Raw genomic sequence first — 23,303 nt, forward strand, 5'->3', positions numbered from 1 at the left:
GTCACTGCTGGAGAGGGACAGTACTGTCCAAGACCCAGGTCCTGCCTATAAAGGAACAAATGAAGACAGTGCTAACAAGTGTCAGAGCATTGGCAAAGATCCACTCTAACACTAGAGGGTGGGTATTGCAGGGGGACTAACAACTGCCTTGTTGGATTGGTGATGTCTCAGACTAGTTTCCTAGCCTGGATTGAAAAATGAAGCCATGTCATTCCTTACAACACTTGGTTGCCATGAAAATTATTAGAATCCATGATGATGATGAAGAGCCTGGATGTGTGGGCATTGACTAGGGGATCTGTGATCCCTCAGCTTAGAGAAGGCTCAGGGCACTCTTACTGATGTGGATGAAGATCTATGGTGGGAGTAAAGCAGATGGAGTGGGAACGTTCTCAGTAGTATCCAGTGTCAGGACAAGAAAAAATGGACATGAATTGGAATAACAGACACTTCCATTAAACATGAGATTTTTTTTTTTTTTTTTTTTTTTTTTCCCCAGTGAGAGTGATCAGGGTTTCCCAGACAGATTATGGAGTCTTCATCTTTGGAGCTACTGAAGACCCAACTCATGTCCTGAGCAAAACACCCTAGATGACTTAGCAGGACTAGATCTCCAGATGTCCTACCAACCCCCAGCGAGTCTGTCAGAGCAAGCCATAGATATCATATTCCAAAATGTCTCTTTGGTTTAAGAAGCAAGAATTCATAGGTTTGCAAATTCAGATGATTGGTTTACCTCATTAGTGTATATAACCATCTAAAGAGGGATGTCAAGAGGATGGAACCAGGCTCTTCAGCAGGTAGAAACTCATGCATGGGAAGTTCCACTTGAACATGAGGAAGAATTTTACTGTGCTGGTGACCACACGCTGGAACAGAATGCCCAGAGAAGTGGAGCCTCCCTCACTGGAGATACTCAAGAACCATCTGGATGCAATCCTGTGCAATGTGCTCTGGGATGACCCAGCTTTAACAGAGAGACTGGACCACATGATTCACTGTGGTCCCTTCCAACCTGATCTATCCTGTGGTATGGTTCGAGAGACCTGAACCAAATCCCTGAAGATTTAGGGCACCGCCCTCCACCTCCTGGCAGCTGAGACAGTACCTCTAACAGCCTTCACTGCTCCCCACCAGGTCCCACTCACAAAGACTCCCCGTGTGCAAGATTCTCCTGGCCCCTCAGCCCCGCAGGGAAAGACGGGCCATCCCTCTCCCTCCAAAATCGATGTTTGCCCTTGGGATGTGCGAGCTCCGGCCCGTCCACCGACACGCGGATATTGTTCCCAGCTGATGCTCCGCCTGGAGCTCGCCGCTCCCGCCCCTCGACGGCCGCGGCCGCTCCGGCTCCGCCGCCGGCCCCGCACCCTGAACGCACCCGCGGCCCCCGGGGCCGCTCCTCCCGCCCGGCTGCCCATTGGAGCGGGAGCGTCACGCGGCAGATCCACGGATCCATGCCGCCCGCGCCGCCCGCGGCAGCGCGTCCGCCGCTCAGTCATTGGCTCTGCCGGGGAGAGAGCCCGCTGCATCCCGCTCGCAGCATCCCGCCCGCTGCATCCCGCCCGCTGCATCCCGCCCGCTGCATCCCGCCCGCAGCATCCCGCCCGCTGCACCCCGCCCGCAGCATCCCGCCCGCAGCATCTAGCCCGCTGCATCCAGCCCGCTCCATCCCGCCCGTTCCATCCCGCCCACTCCATCCCGCCCGCAGCACTGGCTCGGCTCGGCTCGGCTCGGCTCGCCGGGGCCAGGGCGTCCCGGGAGGGGTGCGTCTTTCGGCCGGGACGAAGCGGCGCTTCGGGATCTGCCCGGGCGGACGTGCCCGGCACGGTAAGCGCGGTGAGGGGCTGGAGCTGCGGGGCGGAGGGTGAAGGAGCGGATGAGAGAAAGGGACGGCCGTGCTCTGCCCCACCCCGCCGTGTCCCGGCCGGTCCCTTCCTGGCGGTGGGTGCTCCTGGCTGGGTGGCGCGGGGAGCCCCGAGCGCCCGGAGTTCAGCCTGCGGTTAACAGGTGGCTGAGCTTGTTCGGAGCAGGGACCCGGCGGCTCCCGCAAGCCTTAACGTCTGAAGCGCTCTGCCAATTTTTCCTTAATTTTAAATAATAATAATAAGAAAATGAAGGAGGTGGCATTCTTCATTTGGGTGATGTGGAGAACGTCGGCTGTAGAGAAGGTTGTGTCTGCTTTCTGAATTTGTGACGGAGTGATTCCTTCTGTATTCAAAAGCAGAACAGCTGAAAAGCACACTGACTGCTGAGCATTTGAATGATTTTAACAGCTGAACAGAAAACGTTTGAAAAAAAATGTTTGGGGGGAAAAAAACCCCAAGATAAGTTTGTTGTGTGCTTGTTGTGGTTTTTTTTTTTTTGCCTTTTTTTCCCCCTCCGGGTAACATCTCTCTTCCTTTGTCCTTTCAGACTGAAGGGTTGAACATCTCTCCACCATACAGCCTTAGATTACTTCTCCTGCTCTATCTTGCCTTCTTCCCTTTCTTTGTGTGCTCTTCCCTAGTCTGTTGATTCTCATACTTTCCCCCTGCTGCCTCCCTCCCTTCCTTTTCCTTTAACAGTCTCTGTTTTTAACAGTTGTCATCTCAGTGGTTTCTTCCTCTGGCCTCAGCCTCTGTTGACAATGACTGGTGTGTAAGTTCAGGTCTCTCTCCTGACCTGCCATTCTTTATTTGCTGGAAACAATCACCACAGTGACAAGCTCGCAAAACTTTTCTCTGAGCAGTCCCCGTTCCCTGACATTTGCCTTTTCATGCTGTCATACAGCCTTGTTTGGCACATAAAGCTGCACAGTGACTGGAAGTGTAGACACACCGCAAGTTTGGCACTTCCGTGACAGGCGTAGCTCAGAGAGAGATGGGACAGCAGTAGCACTGCTGCCTCAAACTGCCCTAACAGAGCTGCCTGGACTTTGTTGGAGGGAGCACTGAGGCACTTCTATTTCCAGGGGTGTTTCCCAGCCCACTGCTCTGTCTTGGAGTGTCTCCCTGTTTTGGTCTGCTCCTCTCATTTGAACTTCCCAGAGGCTGTGCACACAGGGGTGCAGATTTATGTAACTGCTGTGGAAGCAAACAGATGTTTTGGTTTCTACTTAGAGATAATCAGGTAATAGTCCCCAATTCTGGTTGTTTTTCTTGTCCATTTGTAGCTTTCTATTCAGGTTCTTAATCAGAGAGTAAAGATAATTTTGACCACAGGAGTAAATGCCTGGAAAAATACCAGGGGAATGGCAGGTCTCCATTGACTGAGGACAGCCTGGCTCCATTCTTGTCAAAAATAATGAGACACTCTGAGTATATCAGTCACAACCAAATATATATAAAATAAATCAAGCTATTGCAAGATTTTTTTTTTTTTAAGGAAAAAAACCCCAGAATATTAATAGCTGGACAAAGTAATTTACTGCCTACTCTTTCCCTAGTTTCCCATGTACACTTCATCATGGAAAAGGTTTTGAGTGAAGCACAGATGATACCTTTGCAGCTTGTTCAAGAATTTAAATGAAATTTAAAGACTTTGTACCTATAATAGCAGCTCTTACTGGCAAAATTATATGGCAAATCTTATTACAAAAAAATGAAGGCTTTATTTTGTGTACTCACTGCAGTGGGCTGTGGTTGTATTGGTTCAGTGATGTTTTCTTGGCATCTAGTTACTTATTTATAAGACAGAGACACGGCAGGGATAAGAATGGGAAAATTCAGATGTGTGCTTGTGAGTTGTGTACTGCTGTCTGATTTACCTGAGGAGAAATTTGTATTTGAGGCACTACAATAGATTGTTGGCTCCTTCATCAGCAGCGCTGGAGGGAAGACTTAGATTTGAAGACAGGGGAAAAAAATCCCCCAGTTCTTGCTTGAAACAATCCCAGACCAGTTTGGCTTTGGATGAACAGCTCCATTTCAGTGAGTGCTTAAAATTGTCACTGAACCAATTAAAGCAGTATTTCTGCATTATGTTGTAGGGTAACTACAAAAGTTAAGAAAATATTTCTCATATAGGTATGGAAATTTTAAAGAAAATCTCTATAATTTTGTCTTATTACTTATTGAGGAAATGTCATATGTGATTCAAATTAAAAAGCTTATATGTTGTGTTGCATCTGAGAGATTATGGCTTCCAGGCCCTGTGTGGACTGAAAGCACCAGCGGAAGATTTTTCCACCATAGCAGTAAAACCCCAGCTGTGACATACCCAAGTGTGGGAGTAGTTCTGATAAATAGTCTATCATACCTGTTTTGTTTGGGTTTTTTTTTCATCCCTGCCAGCTGATTTATCTTGCTCTGGCTTCAGCAAGGCTGGGAACAGAACCATTTCTGCAGGGAGAACATTGAGAAGTGAAGAGATGCTATGGGAAGCGTGCTGTGGCCTGTGCTTCGACCAGATGAATGACGTGTGAAGATTAGAGAATTATTTTGTAACGGGAGAGAGGAAATTTTCATTGGCTTCCACTCTGCTTGTCAGCCTCAGCTCTGTGGTGACTTTTTCACTGATGCAAAGCTAAAACAGAGCTATGAAATGAGGCCTGATCACCCTCATCCATGGTCTGGGCTGTGCAAGCCTACAGGCAGCTGCACAAACCCGGAGCCTGACACCCTGCAGGTGGGTAGGACTGCCACGGGGCATCTCCAGGTATCTCTGGGTCTCTGACACGAACGGAGCCCAGGTAATTTTAGCTGTTAATCAGTGCTGAGTTTCCCATGAACAATCACACAAGGGTAGTTCCTGCCTTCAGCCTTGCCTCTGTTACAAATGGTTGGTTTAGGTGGGGTTATTTGAAACACCTGGGTGCCTCTGTTCTTTGGCTCCTTTGGTGTTCTGGCTAGACAGAACACTGTGCTTCTAGTGCTTCTTCATGACTTGCAGACTAGGCAATTTGAGTCAATCTAGTTTGGTAACCCTCTGCATTGAAGTAATTTCTCAGTGAGTTTTTTTTTTTTTCTTTCAAATTGAATTCCATCTTTTAGTTACTAAAAAAAAAAAAGAAAAAGAAAAAAGGCAGTGTTTGTTCTGTCCTTTCTGTAGAGACTGTTTTTCTGGGTTTTTTTTTTTTTTTTTTTTTTTTTTTTTTGACTAGGTTCTTACATGGTACCAGAAATAGGAGGTATTTTAAAAGCAACTCTTACAGGTAGGTCATATTCTGATGGAGCCATTCCAATTTTCCTGCACTGTGCTGATCAGTAAGAGTGAATGGAGGGAACTTTCCTTCCTCTCTGCTTAGAAAAAGGCATCAGACTGATAGATTTCAGGGCTAGAAAGGAATTCAGAACATCCCCATCTCAGTACTGAGCTTTCTGTGAGAATAAAGCTAATAAAAATAAACATTTAATAAAACTTGCTTTGCTATTTAAACTTACCTCATTAGTAGATATGCCAGGGCTCTTTCACTTCAGGGTTTTTTACAAGTCAGCCTGAGAGGTTAAAAAATTGTTGTGAGAAATGTTAAAATAGGCAATATTATAAATAGCTAAGGCAAAGGCAGCCTTTCTTTTGGGAAGTGTTGAATATATGTACCTATACCGCTGATGTCAGCATTTATAACATTGTAGGACTGAACAAGTGTCTGTACTTTAATGCTTACTGATAGGGCTTCTTCTAGTCTGGTTAGTCTTGAGGGAACTTGGATTTGCAGCTGCCATACCTGCACATCTAAGAGGAGGTTAGCTTTTAGTGAGGAGAGGAAAATAGGCTCAGTACTGATTGTGTAATCCTGCCCTAGAAACAGGAAATAAATGGAATTGTGGCTAATCTTTATTACTTTCAGAAAATGCTGCCTCTTAAGACTGTATGTTTTGGTTGCAATATCCAAAGCTTTTGGTACTGGAGTTAAGCTAAGCCTCAGTGTGCTTTGGGAAGAAGTCCCAGCAGCTCCCTGCTAGCAGCTTCATGTCCCTTTACTGTCAGTGCAGGTCTGACACTTTTTAAGAGCACGAGGAATGCAGGTGGTCTGTGATACCATGTTAGGTATAATTCATCTGCCTTCTCAGACAAGGCTAATGAGTGGGCTTATGTAGTATTTGCTTTATTCATTTTTAGAACCACACAGTTGTCAGTGAAACTCATAGTATGGTATGATTTCATACTAATTTCTGCCTTAACTTCCAGGTGGCATCTACTGAATTGGACTGCTAAGTGGTCATTATTATTTGCTTATTTTGTTATTGTCTATAGGAAAATAGTTGGCAAATTTCTTTAGCCTTTATTAAATTTCACTTTAAAGTCATAATGGCATCACTTTTTAACTAAGTACAAACAGCAGCTATACAGTTAGCATGCAAATTGTATATAATGGTGTGGAGTTTGTGGGATGCATAAGAAGTTTGTTGTTGGAGTTTACACTGGTGGTATGAGGCAAAGATGTATGTAATTGTAATCTCTCATCCTTAGTTCACAGTTTAAGCAGTAACTATACCAGCTTTTTTATTTTCTGCTATCCTTTTGTTATGAATCCAACATTATTCTTGTTACTTTAGTGCAACAGCTCAGACATTGCTGTTTGTGAACATCGGTGACAAACATAACCACGGTTAACAATGTACTTTCTTTTTTCTCCAAGAAAAGGCCTAGGTATCAGTGTTGGCATTCATGATTGATTTTTAATTGTAAATTCAGTTTTCAGATATCTTTCTTTCTTTTTCTTTTTTCCCCCTAAGTTTAACTCATTTTTATTACCTGCTTTCCCTTCTTTTATTGCAGATGGGATTGGATATTCCCCTGAAAAGACCACAAATTTGAACTCAAACCCTGCCCACCTAGGGTATTGAGAATTAGCAAGAAACAAGAACCCTTAGGTGGAGTATTTCCTGCAGTCTTTCTTGTCTTGGGAGTGGTACAGGGTTGTAGAAAGATGGGGTCTCTATTGCTTTTCAGCTGATGCAGTGCAGCAGTGTGAATAATTTTGTGGTTGTTTTTTCCATTTGTTTGGTTTTTTTTCCTGACTTCACCTCCTAGTCTTTGGGATGGAGTAAAAAGGCATGTGGGGGTGGCTGACTCCCTTCTCCCTCATGCACAATATTGGTGCTGGTATGAGAACATGGAAGATATGGCAACAGTCTGAGTTGTTAACTTCTCATAGCAAACAACTTCTGGGTTAACTGTACTGCCTAGTTGATGGAGCTGATGCACCAGGGTGTAGTGCTAAGCTTTCTCAGCCTGGGACTTCCCACAGTTTGAAATGTTCCTTCTTTTTTGCCCTGTCTGGGTCTTGGATCTTCAGAGTTTACAAGAGAACAATGGTTTGTTCCTTTGTTCTTTTGAAAACATTGAGTGCTTAGATTCTGTGGCACTAAACAGAATTGAAGTATGTGGAAAATAGATGTAGTTTGTGCCTGAAAATTCACCAAGCTTTTGTCTACCATACTGGTAGTTTCTCTTGCTCCAGAAGCAAACAGTACATGAACAATCCACATGGTTTTCGTTTTGTGCATGCAGGTCAGCTTCGGAGGGAGTTGCTGCTGGTTGCAAGGACAGTTTCAGACCTACACACAACCAGATCTGACTTTGTGGTCTCAGTGGTGGTGTAAGCCATGAAGTCATGTTGCAGATGTGTGTGTTCAGTTTTGCTTTCATTTTGAAAGGTAAGTGGCTCAGTCTCATGCAATGCGTCAGTGATGTCCAGATTGGAAAAAATAGTTCAGCTGCACAGTGTTTGATATCCTGCTGCTGCTGTTCAAGGGCATGGGTTTTATGCAAACACAAACAGCCAGACTAGCTTGCCTAGGTGCCACTGGCAGCTGTCAGGCCAGCTGAGACCTTACAGATTTTCACACAAGTTACAAAGAAGTTCTCATGAAGGCATAATTCAAGAGTTGCAGTTGGGTCTCCATGGGGAACATCTGGTTACTTTTTCTGCAGAGATAAATGCTCCAAAAAAAAGCCCTGAGCACTTGCCCTTTTTAGTTTCCAGGATACCAACTTGACAAAATTTCTGGTTGGCAGCACTGAACACAGTCTTGCTTTGGGGTTCCTTGAATAATCAAAGTGAAGCTTTTTATTCCTGACTTGCTCCTGAAAGAAGAGAGCCAGAGTGAGGAAACCTGTCTACATCCATACACATCAAAATCAATAGAGGGGCTTTCATGTTTGCCTCAAAAGGCTCCTGTACTTCCCAGAAAATTCTCAGCCAAGTTAATTAGAGGTCCGTGTGATGCTCCAGAGCTGTGATATGAATCATGGCTCTCTGTGTCTGACAGAAAGAGTGTTTGAGAGCATCTACTGGAGGAATTCCTTCTTAGAAGCACTTGCCTCTTACCTGAATCCCTGCATGACCTGCTGCAGCCAAGCAGAAGCACCCAACAGGCTCCTACTGTGCCAGCTCAGCCTGCCTTGCTCTTACCCAGGAGATGCAAGGTCTAAATAGTCACTTCTTTCACTGTGCTTGTCCTTGTACCACCATGCTAGACTGACTGTATTTTAAGTAGAGTAATAGGGTTTTGCATATTTGAGGCTGTGTTTTTGGAGGTATTCAGATAGACAACGCTTCAAAGTGAAAGTTGGTTTGGATCAGTGCTTATGCTTAGCTCTACTGGTTGATTTAGAAGAATATAATATTTATATATCCTTCAAAGCACAGATTAGGCAGAGAGCTAGTGACTCAACTTTTTGTTAGCACCTCTCCCTCTGATAGTGGCTTGTCTACTGTGAAAGCAAGTCTCCACATGCATGCACTTAGTGGTGAAAGGCTGGAGCTTCTAATCCTAACCTAATGCTATACTGGGACAGATTCTTTGTGTCCTGGAAGTGGCTATCCTCCCCATAAATCATAAATGGACCCTAGTGACAAGAATGGGAGAAAGCTCTGCATGTGGCCCAATGAATCCCATCTGCTTTGAGGTGAGAAGAAACATCATTTTTCAGATTGTTCCTATACTCTATTCTGAAGTTTTCTGCAAGTGGATTTCAGCTCATTTTGTGGTACTAAAAGAAGGGAGGTGACAATGGCCATAAGTGATGCCATGTGAGGAATATTTAAATGAAAGGCTCCTCTGGAAAGTTATAAAAAAGAAAAACAGCCTTTAAACAGGACTAATCAATGTTGTCAAGAGGCACATCATCAACAAAACATTGAGGAGAAGGGGGAAAAAAGATGGTAGGAACCCTGTGTTTTGTCAAAAAATGAAACACAAAGTCTTGTAATAAACAACTGACAGAGCTGAGATGGGAGCAAACTAGGACAGGGATCCTAGGGTTTTCTCTGTGCCACTTCCTTCTCCCAGAGGCAGGAAGTTAGTTGCTTTAGTTGATTAAAATAAGAAAGTTTCTGTCTAAAGCTTGATTAGATATTCTCTCTTTAGTTTGAAGAAATGGAAAAGCCAAGGCACTTTTAGTTAGACTTACCTCTTTCCCTCTGTCCATTCTGAATGGGTTGGAAGTACAAGATGGGAAACATCCTCAGCCTTGAACTGCATTGCCCACAATATCCATGTTTTTTTCCTTCTCCTCTGTGCTTCATGCTATTTATTAATGCTGGAGACTTTCTGAATGGCTAAGGGAAGGTGAGGGTAATGCAGTGAATTCTTGTCCTGATCCAAGAATGGGGTTGGTCACTTCCCTCCCCAGCTCACGCCTTCACCTTTCCTGCTATCAGTTTGCACATTCTGAAAACAAAATCAGTTTGGATTGAAAAATAGATCCATTTATTATTTTAAAAGCTTTATAACTTGCCAGTCAAATTTTTTGGTATGTGTTTAAAGTTCTGAACATTGTATTTAAGTGTGAAGTTTACTTTTTCAGGCATACTACTTATTTAAAATTGCTTTGAGGCATTACTGCCAGCATTTGGTCATGGTAAAATAGCTGCAGAAAGAACTATTTTACAAATTTGAAATGCTGTTCACATTACCTAAGTGAAAGTGTTTCTTATTTCGTGCCTGATTTTTTGTTCTTTATGGTGGCTCTCCTAGCACTTGAAGCATTAGTCAATCCTGCTGGCTTTTAACTGAATGCAGAACTACCCAAAGCTCAGCTTGCTTTCACAAAAAGTACTTTGTAATATGTTTCAATTTGTACTTCCTGACTCTAGCTACTGCAGCACATGTTTTGTGCAGAGATATGCTTTCTTTTGGTCTGCATAAAACTGTCTCATATTCTGAAAAAAAAAAATTACTCTGCAAAATGCAAGGTTCTAGTACAGAATGGTGGTAATGACAGAGATACCTATTAAGATAATTTCATGATGCTCAGTGTTGCTTTGCAGTTTTTGTTAATCTGTAAGGGAAATCATTCCAATTTTATTTTCCTTCTGTAGTGGCATATTGAGCCCGTTTATCAGCATAGAGAAATTTAGGTTGGAAGGGACCCCTGGTGGTCATCTGGTCCAATCTCCTACTCAAAGCATGTTTGACTAGATCAGGTAAACTTTTCCTTTTATCTAATATGAATTTCCCGTTACCCAGTTTTTGTCCATTCCTTTTTGTCCTCTTACTTTGCACCTCTGAGAAGAGCCTGGCCAGCAGCATCTCTGCACCCTCCAAGTGTAGACAGCACTGAGGTCTCCCTGCAGCTGTCTCTTCTCCAGGCTGAACAAACCCTTAGGCTCTCATGCCTCCTGTGCTTCAGCTCCCTAAACATCTTGGTTGCCTTGATTGCCCCAGAGTCTGTGTCTATAATCAGGGGAGGGGGATGGGATAGCCTTGTCTGCTGAGACAGTGGTCCAATAGATGAGAAAGAACAAAAACCCAAAAGCTGCGCTAGGTCTAGTCTGCACTAATGCATTTCATATCCACAGGTCTGTATTTGCTGAGGTGCAAGATGTCTGCCCTGAGGCTCATCTCCAACAGAACCTCCCAGCAGGCCTTGTCGAACTCTGATTACACCTGGGACTATGAGTACTATGAGTATGGACCAGTGTCATTTGAAGGCCTGAAGGCTCATAAGTGTAAGTTCAGTAGAGACACCCTTCATGCAGCTCAGCTTCCTCTCTACATGTTGCTATTCTTCACTTGGGACAAAAACATTTCACTCCTAGTATGTAGGATTCTCTGCAATTAGCAGTATCCCTCTATTTATTAGACCATCATTATTATTTTTTATTCTGTATCATTTTGTTGACTTTTTCTTGTGCATGAGAAAACCATGGATTTATTTGCCATGGTAGGAATTTATCAATACTGGGAAATATCTGATGTCGGGAAAAGTTAACAACAACAAATACAGATACACTGCTGCTTCTGGTGACTACTTGTTAAGATCAGTGTTGTTTTGCTTTGTTCTATTTGTTTGTGTTTGTTTCTATTAATGGTAAAAAGGCCGTGGTGGGGAGCCTTACCTGCATTACCAGTGTTTGTTTTTAATGATAGAAAATAAATTTTTGGTTTTTAAAAGGTTGAAAATAAGAGAAGAATTTTCTCCGTATGAACAAACTTACCATTGGTACTTTTTTCATAGGAGGAAGTGTGCAAAATTCACTTTTCTGTTAATACGGGAGTTCTTTTATAGTAGAAGCAAAAAATGGAGGTTAGCTACCAGAAAGATGAAAAATGTGGATTGGAACTTGGAGAAAGTGTAACTAGGACAAGCTAGTACAGCTGGACCAACATTTTTCTAAAAACTATACAATGGATTCGATGATCTTTCCTTTTAGAGGAGATAATTGTGAGGGACAAACAAAAAAAGAGAGGGAAAAAAATAATAGAAACCAACTCAATTACCTGATGGGTCTTGCAAGCCAAAGAGAAAAAAAAAAACATCCTGTTTCTTTGTTTCTGAGGCAGATACACTGTGAAAGGGTTTGATCCCCAACCTTTAAAGTTTTGGGGAAGAGCCCCTATCCAGTGCTGGAGAACTGGTCTAGGATGGATTACGTACTTTGTCTCACTTGTCCCCATGAGCATTCAGATTGGGAAAAAGTTTGCCTGCACTGGCAAACAGCAGCCCAGAAAGGCTGATCTCTCTTGCCTCTACACAGTCAGAAGTTTTGGGGAGGCTCTGCAAGGGACAGAAGAAACTTGTTGAAATTACTAACACTTCTGAAAAAAAATAGAGTAGAATTTACTTTTTACTTTTTCCCCCCAAAAAAGTCTGCCGATCATTGTCTGTATTTTTACAAGTGATAGGTAATTGAAAAATGTGGGCTAGCTTTCACCATGTTTTTAATTTATCTTCCATTCTTCCACTTAATCAGAGGTTAAACCTGATTGCAAAGATTACTGGTTGCAAAAATCAGCTGAAATGTTATGTACACGCAAGATGGACCAAAAAGGTATAAATTACATCTGCCTCTGAATTGCAGAAAGCACAGCTGCAAATCAGGTTTTGGATTGCCATCAAAGTGACTGCCATGCTGAGCATGGCAGCTTGAGCTTCCCTGTCTGCTGTTCGTAGAACAGAAGGTTCTGGTCAGCTCTTAGAGAATGGGACAGAAGTAACAACAGCTTTTCAGGTGGAGCTTGGTGAACAGTGTCATTAGTAGTACTTGAATCAGTGATCTAGGAAGTCCCTTCTAGCTATGGTGGATTTTCTTTAATTTTTGTATGCTTCTTTGTTTGTTTTAAGTGATAGATTGGAGTTGGCTCTGTTTCCTTCACTGTTATTGCATGCGTTCCCCAGAGGGAAGAGTTTAATCTATTGAAGGAATAGTCTGTTGCATACGGGATGATACTTCTTGACACGGCGTGTTCTTGTTCCAGCTATTGCCAGCTGAGCTGAGATTGTTGTGAAATGTGGAGGCAATGTGACCAGACATGAACTTCTCCAAAATCCTAAACTGGGGAGAAGGAGAGGAGATTAAACAAGGGTTGTATGAGAAGGAAGACCTTGAATACTTACAAAGAAAAGGTGTCAATAAATGCTTGTAATTAGGTTGGAGAGATCCACAGGGAATGGACTCTAGTTTAGGTGATTTGATTTAAATATAAAGGAATTCAGAAGCCTGTTTCCTGAGAACAGAGAAAAATTTATTCCAAGTGACCTGTGAGAAAATCTTACCATATTTTTTGAATGAAAGTTGGATTATGTACTATTAATTTTGAATAAGTGTTTAGAATTTAGTAGATTTGAATAATTTTCACTGAAGTGAGTGAGACCTAAATGAAATATTGAAGAGAACTCAGGATACCTGCTTGAATTTTAAACAAATTCAAACAATGTAATTTATACAGCAGAGGGTTGTAAGTGTGTCAGGAAGCACAATAAAGCAAGGAAGATGTAGCATTAGGCTCAGTAAACTTAAGAATTTTGTTGGGAGCAGGGACACCAAACCAACCACAAACCAGGCTTGTTATTCGGCACACAATAGCAGGTGTGATTTTTGTGGGAGCAGTAGTTTATCGGAGCCAAGCACCAGGTAGGGTAGCAGATTCCTTATTTTCTCAGTGTCTTTAGTTAATACTGTAGGAAATTCAAGAGTTCTGTGCTGTTCCTGCTGCACTGGGTCAAACATTACAGCCAGCGAGGATCTCTGAGGCTCGGTAGTGACTGTGTAATGAGAGGTAAGGGTAGAAAGGATTCCTGTACTGACCAAACCTTCCCTCTTGAATGTTTTTATGTTAATGTTTTTGAACTTCTACAGTGAAATATTCGAATACTTGCATAAGCAAAGAATCACTAACTGAAATGACAGGTGAAAAAAACCTGGGTGCTGATGGGTTCTGGGCCAGGTAACATTGAGTGTTAGTGCCCTGTAACTTTGGTCCATGGTAATCAGTTGATTGTGTCTAGGAATATCTTTGTCCCACTTGAACCTCTTTAAATCAGGTTCTTGGAAACTCTGAACAGCCTTGAGCAACTGTGGATTCACCTTGAAGTTGTAAGTGGACACAGATTTGTTTTTAGTAGTATTGGCAAATTGCCTATGGTCCATTTGCTATAAATGAGAAGAGTCGATACAGTTTAAGCACACAGGCAAAAGGACATGATGCTCTTCCCAGTGGCTGCTATATTTGACTATTGCACTGGTGTTTTCCTACTGATTAACTGCTGGTTTGACTTTTTTGTCTAAATCTGTTGCACTCCTCTGACATTGTGTTGCAGTTTTCTGTACTTAAGTTGGAAACCCAACTGAAAGTGATTAAAAAACATCTGGTATTTGTTGGTTATTGATATTTATTGAATTAGGAAATAGTTTTATCTGTGGTTCTGTTTCTTGCAGAACTCTCTGTCTTGCCACTAAAAGGTCTTCCTAAACATATTTTGTCAAAGAAATACATTTATTTCCAGCAAATTATGGTTTTGGGCAGAAATAACTTAAAATAGCAGGAGTTCAGTTCTACAGAGACAGAGGATTTTGAGGAAAATCAAATAATCCTCCCTTCCTAGTTCTAGCACTGAAGCTCCAAAGCAATGCTCGGAAATGGGCCTGGCATCACACAGGGAGCTCCTCTTATCTTACTTACCAAGAGAATTATCTTCCCTCTGTTATTTACTGTCTGAGATATCAGTAAAATTTGGTCTTGAAATGAGACTTTCAATAGCAGCTTTCTGGTTAAAAATAGATAAAGATAAATTTGATTATCCCTTCTCTTTGTCACCTAGAAATAACCTGCAAATTGTTTTGGGTTTGTGCTCATGCTGCCTGTAGAAGACAACTTTTTGCAAGTGCAAGTTAAATATTAATCATCTCGTTTCCTTTATATTTTTTCTTCACCAGATTCCATTGTGATTGGATTTTGGGTTGGTCTTGCAGTTTTTGTCATCTTCATGTTTTTTGTCCTGACCCTGCTGACGAAGACAGGAGCACCACATCAAGAGTGAGTCTGAAAATGGGAATAAGAAATGCAGCCTGCTAAGTGGCACACCTGGGCTCTTGCAGCCTCCAAGCAAGCAGTGACAGTGCTGACATTGTACCATCTTGTTACAGTCTGCTCTTATGAAACAGTGCAGCCTCTCTTAATTTCAAATAATTTTCACATTTTCATTCTAAAAGGATGCTTTGGGTAGGCTGCCAAACAGGTGCCTTTAGATTACTGTATTGTAACCAGGTAGGATGGTTCTAAGTAGGCTCAAATTTTCATGGAGTGATACTGTGAATATCAACAAAGTAGATACAAATAAAATGCAGTGCAGATGTTGAATTAAGGAAGCTGAAGCCTGGCTGGTTTCCAAATGTTTGTGTGTTCAAGTCCAAAGACAGATTTGGGTAGTGCTTGCAAAATCTTCCCCCAACTCCTGAGACATGAGTGTCTTAGTTTCTGCTGAGAAATTGCAATAGATGCTGAAGTAGAGACCAGCTCAACATTTCTTTAAAGCCAGGGTCCCCTGAAAGTCCTCTATTTTTTTATTCTTTCTGGCTGATAAGTATGTGCAGACCATGCCTTGCCTCAATGGTTTATCTGCATTTGCACAGGATGCAGGCTTGTCAGCGTCCCTTCCTCCGAGAAAGTTTGAACCCACATCTCCTCTCAGGATTGTGTGCCATAAAGTGGAAATAAAAAGCCTCTCTGGAGCGTGAGATTGCTTGCAGGCAGGTAGCAATGATGAGAAGCTGATTGTAAAAGGCAATTGCTGCTGCTTATCCCTTCTTAAAGCAGCCTATCCCTGCCTCCTGGAGCTCCTTGCTATTTAATCACATTTCAACTGGCTCTGGAACTCCATGTTAATAGCACATCTCAAGAGACAGGGCCACATTAGAGATGCCTGATGTACATCCTGAGCCTCTTCTGTGCTCCTGAAGTTTTGCTCCTGTGAGAAGAAAACAGAGTCAGAAGAATCCAGCTTACCAGAACTGATGTGCTGGTATTTTTGCTTCCCCTACAGACTGTTATGAAGAAGCCAGACATTGCTCCCAAACAGATTTTAAATCCCTGTAATTATTGGTGTGCTGTTTTATATTATCTCCCCTTGCTTCCTATAGCAATAACACTATTTACTTCAGTGCTACTACTTGAGATGTCATTTCCTTTTCACAAAGATCTTATTTATTAGCTAAGCATGAGTTTGGATCCCATGTGGACAATTTGAGAGGGGAAAAAGTGATGAAATCAAAATACATATATATAGAGAATTTAATATAGATATTTGTCAAAATTTTACACTTATAAAAATTTATTTTCAGGTAGCAGAGGCCTGCTCAATATCTCCCACTTTTTTCATCAATTTTCTCAGAACAGTGTCCTAAAGAGTTTATGAAATGTCCACCTTTGGTCATCTTCTACATTCAGATAATGTAATCAGAATTCTTCTTCAGTTGCTGGAGCAAGACCAATTGTTCCTTTCTGTATTTGTTATAGATCTCTTTGCAGCTTTGGGAGCTGTGTGCCTGAGTGCTTGCCCACTTGCTATGTATGCTGAGTTGGCACCTTTACAAATTTGAGCATTTTTTTTTGACATTTGGTAATGAAATGTTCATGGTACTGAACATGGATCCTCTGAGAATACGTTAAGGGCAGTTAATACAGTTAATAACAGTTAATAACTGGAGAACAGCTACCTGTAAAACCAGTTGTTTTAGTTTGCCTGCATCTTCTATTTCCATGCCTGACTGGATTCTTCATGGCTTGGTGTTTCATTAGTGGGCTGCCTTGAACTGACCTTTAGAAATAGATGTTAATGGGATTCCTAGGTCCTGGGAGAAAGCCAGCTTGATTGATGGATGAAGTCTCTGAAATCTCTGACTTCAGTAAGGCTATTTGGCTGTTCTTTAAAATACCATTAATGTGAGAGATTAGGTGTATCTGGGCTCAGGTGGATGGATCCAAAGTAGAATACTCTGATATTTTTTTCCACTAGTAGTATGTTTTTCTTGGCTCAATACAAAGGGGCATGATAGGATGTACTTTTCAAAATTACACAAGATGTTCAGAATTAGGTACATTCTCTGACCTGAATGGACAGGGTATGGATGGGGACTGGCAGAAATTTAATGAGCTATGGAAATGGTCTGTTGCATTTCTTTTTTGTTCACTTGCATATATAAGTATGTGTGGCACATTAGCTTGTGCAACTGAAAAAAAAAATTGGCAATATCTGAATTTCCAAAAAATGCTCTCATTCATCACTCAATAGAGGAAAGCATGCCATATTTGTTTCTGCATTTGAAAATGTCCTTAAAAGCACATTCATGCAACAAATGCAAGAGATCATGCAACACATTTGTACAAAATATTGGCTGGTGTAATTCTAAAGCAGTAAATGTTAGATAACTGGTTTTGGATTTTTTTTAAAAGAAATCAGTTGATGTTGGTTAAGTAAACCTGGGATTTTTGAAGCTGCTTTTCTTGAATGCTCTGAAAAGATACATGCTGAGGAATTCTTGCAGATTGTAATGAGCAAGACTATGCAAGTTTCTAGCCTAGTTTTAAAAAAATGTAATAAAATTCCACTCTAAAATTCAAAGATGGTGTTTGTGAATTTCAAAATCCAAAAATATCACTGTGTATTAGATCATGTGTTCCCTGCTCATGAACATAGGTTTATGCTTCATAATATATCCTCAATATTCTGGGTCATTGTAAAATTTATTTGCATCTTCCACTAAGATTAGGTTGCCATTGTCAATCTTGTGTGCCCCTCTGCATGGTCAGTCTTCAGTCCTTCGTAGTTCACTGGATTATGAAGCACTTTCCACACCCATGAAGTAATTCTACTCCTGTAGTGGATGCATTTTAAACTTTCTTCCTCCTGGGCTTACAGTGCTTGTTCTTTCTGTGCTTATTTGCCACCTCTGCTGCCTGTGCCGCAACACTACCTAGAAACTCTTGGGACAGATTTGCCAAATTTTATATGAAACTTAACTTCAGAGTGGTGCTTTTTACTGCATTATAAATACATAAATGTCAGTTGTCAGTTCAGAATTGTTCCAGGCTGTTTGCCCCCTGCTGTATATACCAGAGATTATTTACTTGGTTATTGGTCAGTCTTACATCAATTTAAAATTATTCTTCTACCTTGTTCCCTTTGAAATGCAGAGTGAGCCAATACAGTTTCGACAAACTAGAGAACTGCTTTGATTTCTAGGCTAGTGGAAGTGATTTTTTGAGGACAGAATTCCCCCATCATGTAAATTAACTTTTGAGAAGCAGGCATCTTTAACTGTGCCTGAAAGACTAATGGTAGGTATCCTGTTAAAATTTTAGTGGGTAGGCTTCTGAAGGTGTCATCTTGAGGCACTTATCTTATAACTGTAGGCTTGAGGAAATGAAATTACACTGAAAAACTCTTCAATGCTAGGTGCACCTTTAGGTGTCCAATTATCTGATTTCAGCATCATTTGCTACATCTCCAGATGTAAACAGTATGATTTATTAGTTCTTAACAAAATTCATATTCTGAGAACATGTTTCATTGCTCATTCTCTGAATACCTCTACTGCCTTCCAAAGGCAAATAACTTGCGTTTTGTGATGATAGCATATAAATTCAGCCTGACAAAGAATGAATCTGTAGGACTGCTATCTACCTTGAGATCTTCTCACCCCCAGCTGCAAATGGCTTCCACAAGAGTCGATGCAGATTGCTGCTGGTTTGAGATAAGATTTATAAAGAAAACTGCCAAAAAACATGTTAAAATATCCTTCCTGGGCTGCCTGGACTGTTAAGACTGCTGGTGTTTAAAGCAGTCTTTAGTTCCAACTCACCTAAGTTGGAATCTGAATGTCATCGATTGAAGTCAGCAGAAAAGATGGTTCTGATGTTTGGACAAACAAGCACTCAATGTCCTTAGTGAGAGCAGAGCTGCCTGTGCCTCTAGAAACATTTTGTCTAAAGGACTTTCCTAAAACTTATGTTCTAAAACTTTATGTTCTTATGAGCCATTTAAAACAATTATTACTACTTGAAATCCAGAGTGTTTATAAACTCATTCAGTGAGGTGATTATTACAGTATATGGATTACTAGAAGTGCCATTTAACAGTGCTGGCATTAACTGACTCCCATGGAAAATTGTTATGACAAATGAAGACTTAAAATTGCTTCAGCAGAAAATAATATAGTGCTGGCTTTAAAAGTCTGTGGTAGATAAACTGTAGGGTTTCCTTTTCTCCTAATCATACCAAACTTGTTGATAAGAACTCAAATAGTTCTACTTTTGAGTTTACTGTATTTTTCTTTTTCCTCTATAGCAATGCAGAAATTTCTGAAAAAAGATTTCACATGAACAGCTTTGTGGCAGATTTTGGAAAACCTCTGGAGTCCGAGAGGGTCTTTTCTCACCAAATGGCTGAAGAGTCCCAGTCACTTTTTCATTTCTGCATTAATGAAGTGGACCATATGAACAAAGAAAAAGAGAGTCAGAAAGGTCCAAGTCTGGAGAGTAATACCCATTTCCAGGAGGTTCCCAAGAGCAGTGGAATGTTTGAGGAAGACCTACATTGTCTTACAAAATTTAACATTCCTAACTTTGTGAACACTGAGCAGAACTCTTCATTAGGTGAGGATGATCTCCTCATCTCAGAGCCGCCAATCATTTTGTAAAGCAAACTGGTTATGCAATCTTAACATTAGATCCTTGACTGAAAAATCTTTTACTTTAAGGCAAACATCGCTGTTATTGTCTAGTCTGAAGCTTTTCTTGGCCTCCTGCTCTTTTGACAGAAGGTATTTCAGACCTGTGCTTTTTATTGTACGTAAGACTGGCTGTACACTGATAGAACTCCGTTTAGACAAGAAGTAAGACACTGAATGCTTTATTCTGATGCCTTCTGTGGTCTAAAATTTCTGCCCAGTATTATTTTTGCTCTATTATTTTTTTTTTGTTTGTTTGTTTCTTGTATTGTTCTTCATTTTTAAATGACTACTTATGACCAGCTTCTGAAGGATAATAATTTACAAGGATTGTGAAGGCTGGAGCCTGGCATTGGGTCTCTTAAAATTCACTGGCCAAGAAAAGTGTAAATCTCAAAGAAGACTGAAGAAGCCCCTGGGGATGTTCTGTAGTTAATGCCGCTCCCAATAAGGATGCCCGAAGCTGAGCACCACAGTAAATATCTGCTTGGGACTAACTTCAGTTTCTGATCCCTACTGCTTTTTGGTGCAGGTTAAACCAAATTTACAAAGCTTCCAGAGGGAATACCTTGCAAATTAAATTGTTTGGTTACACTGTTTACAAAATGCTATCACCACCTGCTGCTGAGTAAAAGCAAATAGGTGCCAGTAATTATACTTCAGAATGACACCTCAGCAGCTGCCTGTGATGTCATGGAATTAGTGTTCTACACACAAACACAAACTGTGATTTGACGTCCTTTTTTTTTTTTTTTTTTTTTTTTCTGCTAATTGCTGATGTGAACTTCCAGTTCAGTAATTACAGGATTAAGTAGCTACATCACAGGAAATAAGAAAAACCCCTATTTTTCTGCCAATAAAGTTGCTACATGCAAACAGTGGTGTTATGCTAAGCTGATGCCATGTGTTGCTAATAGGCCGAACCTTCCTATGCTTTTTGCCTTCACAAAAAGTCATTTCTTTACTCATTGGCCAGTGAAGTGCTAGCAGGCTTTGAGCTGAGAGGACCAACTCCTTAAGTGTAGCTAAGCTATGCTTGCTCCATCTTCTTTTTGTCCTCAGTTGGGAGAGTGTTGCAACCCCAGCTGTTCTCCCAGTGAAAGATTTGTTAAGGATTTGAATAGGTATGGTTTCAATCTTTATTTTTTAGAGACGGAATTACAATTCTGAACCTTTGAGAGTACTTAAAAGTTGTATTTCAGCTATCTTCAAAAGATGGGAACTAATGGCTGAATGGTTTTAGAGGAAGCATATAAAATGCAGAGGTACCAGGTTCAAGCCCTTTGCTGGATTTCAAATATGCTCTGCAGGAAGTTCCTAATTGAGATGAAAAGAGTGGATTCCACACATGCCTAACTGGATTTTCCTGAAATTAACATGCTTTGTATCCAACACATCTGTGTTCCAGGTTAGAGACCTGCTGATACATTCTTCAGCCACTAAAATGGTGATTAATTCACCCCTTCTTCACCTTACAAATAGGAAGAAGAGTGAATGGGTTGAGCATTTAAAGAATACAAATTGTGTAGGAAGAGTGCAAGGAAATATCTTTTGTTTTTATGTCCTATGCCCTTATTACACACCACTTACAACTCAATTTCCTGTTTTCAAATATGATTTTTGCAGGACTTGCTAGTGTTTAAAGCAACAGAGGATTACACTTAGAATAAAGCAGAGACTCTAAAGCTAGCAGGTTATTGCTGAAAATAGCTCCCAGAGAAGACTGAAATGAACCCTGTTCTGAATGAGCACAGCTCCAGTAAAATGTTTCCAGTGGAGAAAAGGCCTTGTTTCACAGGAAGTACAGAACTACAACTATGAAGGCTGTAGTGTGGACTTTCCTTTTCCTAAATCTGGGAAATCTGTCTCTGAATATGGCATCTACTTCCTGCTGAGGCGCCTCAGTAACTATCAGCTATCTGATTGTTAAGCTTTGAAGCTCAATATCGTTCTTGCTAACACACTGTGGTTCTTGTACTAAATGGGGCTTTTATAGCCGATTTCTGGATGAGTGAGCTGCCTTCAGTAATGTTCGAACTATTATTTTCATTTTGTTTTTTTTTTTTTCCTTTGCCGTGCTTGAAAACAATAGAATTGTTTTGAAAGCAATTGTCTTGAAAGCAATGCTGCTTGAAGGAAGGACAAATCTACATGGAATCCATCTCTTTTACAACTGAGAAATGAAGGATATTTTTAAGCCATTTAAAACTACATTTCATGGATCATTTAGGTTGGAAAAAGACTTTGAAGGTCATAAAGTCCAACAATTAACTCAGCACTGCCAAGTCCCAGTCTAAATCATCTCACTCTGCACCACAAGGCTTTTTAAAACCTCTAGGGATGATAACTCCACTGCTTCCCTGGGCAGTCTGTTCCACTGCTTCACAACCCCTTTGGGGGAAAAATTCTCAAAAGTTTCAAAGTTTCAAAATAATGCAGATGGAGTTTTAGAAAAAGAAGATGCTGCTACTCCCTGTAGGCTAGCCTATGCTTTTCTTCTCCTACCATAAATCTCAGTGGCTTTTCTTTGGTACATAACTACTACTTTGGGGAGAAAAGGTGGATATTGGCAATAATGCCTAGATGAACAGTACTTAATAAAATGACCCAGAGATGATGCCAACTTAACTTACAACACATTTGAATTGCATAGTTAATATCCTTCTGCACCATGTATTAATCCTGTAAAGCTATTTAAGTGTTTGGTTCCTGCTTCTATTCTTTCCTGATGACAGATCTACTTTTTCATCTTATCTCCCTTCTATATTTGAAGTCCTTCATGCTGCTTTTCTCAGAAAAATAACCTGTCAGTCCCCGCTGTGGAGCTCCCACACCACTTCAGAAACACTGTGGCAGCAAGTCTGATTCAGATTTTTGCTCTGCCTCAAAGCAGAGCCAGGCAAACACAAAAACGTTCTGCAGTCTTCAAAAGCAGCTATTTTAAGGTTGTCCTTCCTTTTTTTCCCTTTTTAAAGAATAACACATAACTTGCCTCAGGGAAAAGGGCAATATATAACCTGTTAAAAAAAAAATCCATCTTTTCTCAGAAAATCAACTCATTGATGCACTATAAACTAGAATAAAAAGTGTTCTAATCAGAGCAATCTTCAAAAGGAGTACTTGGAATTTAATGGTGTTTGAAAATGGAATTTTTGTGAGTTTTCTTAGTGCTTGGCCTCAAGCCTCCTCTCAAAACTCAATATAAATGCATTACCTGCAGCTGATTTAACTGCAGAGAGACACAGCTATATATGTTTGTTTGCCTAAACATGTCTTGTATTCTGGAAGAACTTACTAGATCAAGTTATTTATCCCAGTTTTCAAAGGTAAATACTTGCAAAATGCTCTTCTATATAACAATTTTAGTTGTGTATCTTAAAAAAAAAAAAAAGGCAAAACCTCACAACCTATAATGTAAAATCATTAAATGCCTACTCATAGAGAAGAGAAAGAGAATGGTAAAACTGTGAACCTCTCTACTACAATCCAGAGCCATAGAGTCTCTGAGACTGCAAGGTGAAGTGAATAGGATATTTTTTGTAATGAAATTAAGTTTTTATGCACCTGAGCCCTCCACCTTGAATACTCTGACATTTTTTGGCCACATTTTAGCCTTGGATATTGACAGGTAGCAAGGACAGCAGAGAAGGACCTTCTACCAAATGTTCCTCAATGAGAGCAAGAGAGGCCTGTGCTTTCTTATTTCTGGATGAGAGTTATATAGTTAGCTATTTGAAATGCTACTTTTAATTCAGAGATATCACTGGATTTCTGTTCAAGAGTCAGGGCAGCACTTGATACATAACCCCCTCATTCCTTGCAGAAGTGGACTGGCACAGCTAGTGCTGGTATATTTTTCTTTGTACTTTCCAGAAAAGGTTAAATATGGAATAGAGGGGCAGACTTCAAAATGTATTATGTGCTA

General features: G+C 40.9%; 1 protein-coding gene across 1 annotated transcript; it reads left to right on the plus strand.

The window, feature by feature from the left end:
• The first annotated feature begins 1,650 nt into the window (after nucleotides 1-1,650).
• MRAP2 (melanocortin 2 receptor accessory protein 2) lies at nucleotides 1,651-23,274 on the plus strand. Its single transcript, XM_072926621.1, has 6 exons — nucleotides 1,651-1,827; nucleotides 6,700-6,794; nucleotides 7,435-7,580; nucleotides 10,730-10,879; nucleotides 14,588-14,687; nucleotides 18,997-23,274. Exons 3-6 carry the CDS (start codon nucleotides 7,538-7,540, stop codon nucleotides 19,346-19,348), a joined length of 645 nt encoding a protein of 214 aa, XP_072782722.1. The 5' UTR covers nucleotides 1,651-1,827; nucleotides 6,700-6,794; nucleotides 7,435-7,537; the 3' UTR covers nucleotides 19,349-23,274.
• The last annotated feature ends 29 nt before the right edge of the window (nucleotides 23,275-23,303 follow it).

Source organism: Taeniopygia guttata, chromosome 3 (assembly GCF_048771995.1).
Source record: "Taeniopygia guttata chromosome 3, bTaeGut7.mat, whole genome shotgun sequence".
In the NCBI taxonomy this organism is placed as follows: domain Eukaryota; kingdom Metazoa; phylum Chordata; class Aves; order Passeriformes; family Estrildidae; genus Taeniopygia; species Taeniopygia guttata.

Coding starts and splice junctions, on each gene's coding strand:
- MRAP2 (XM_072926621.1), top strand. CDS start 7,538: ATGTTGCAGATGTGTGTGTTCAGTTTTGCTTTCATTTTGAAAG. Junction 10,880..14,587: donor AGGCCTGAAGGCTCATAAGT/GTAAGTTCAGTA, acceptor TTTCTTCACCAG/ATTCCATTGTGATTGGATTT. Junction 14,688..18,996: donor ACAGGAGCACCACATCAAGA/GTGAGTCTGAAA, acceptor TTTCCTCTATAG/CAATGCAGAAATTTCTGAAA.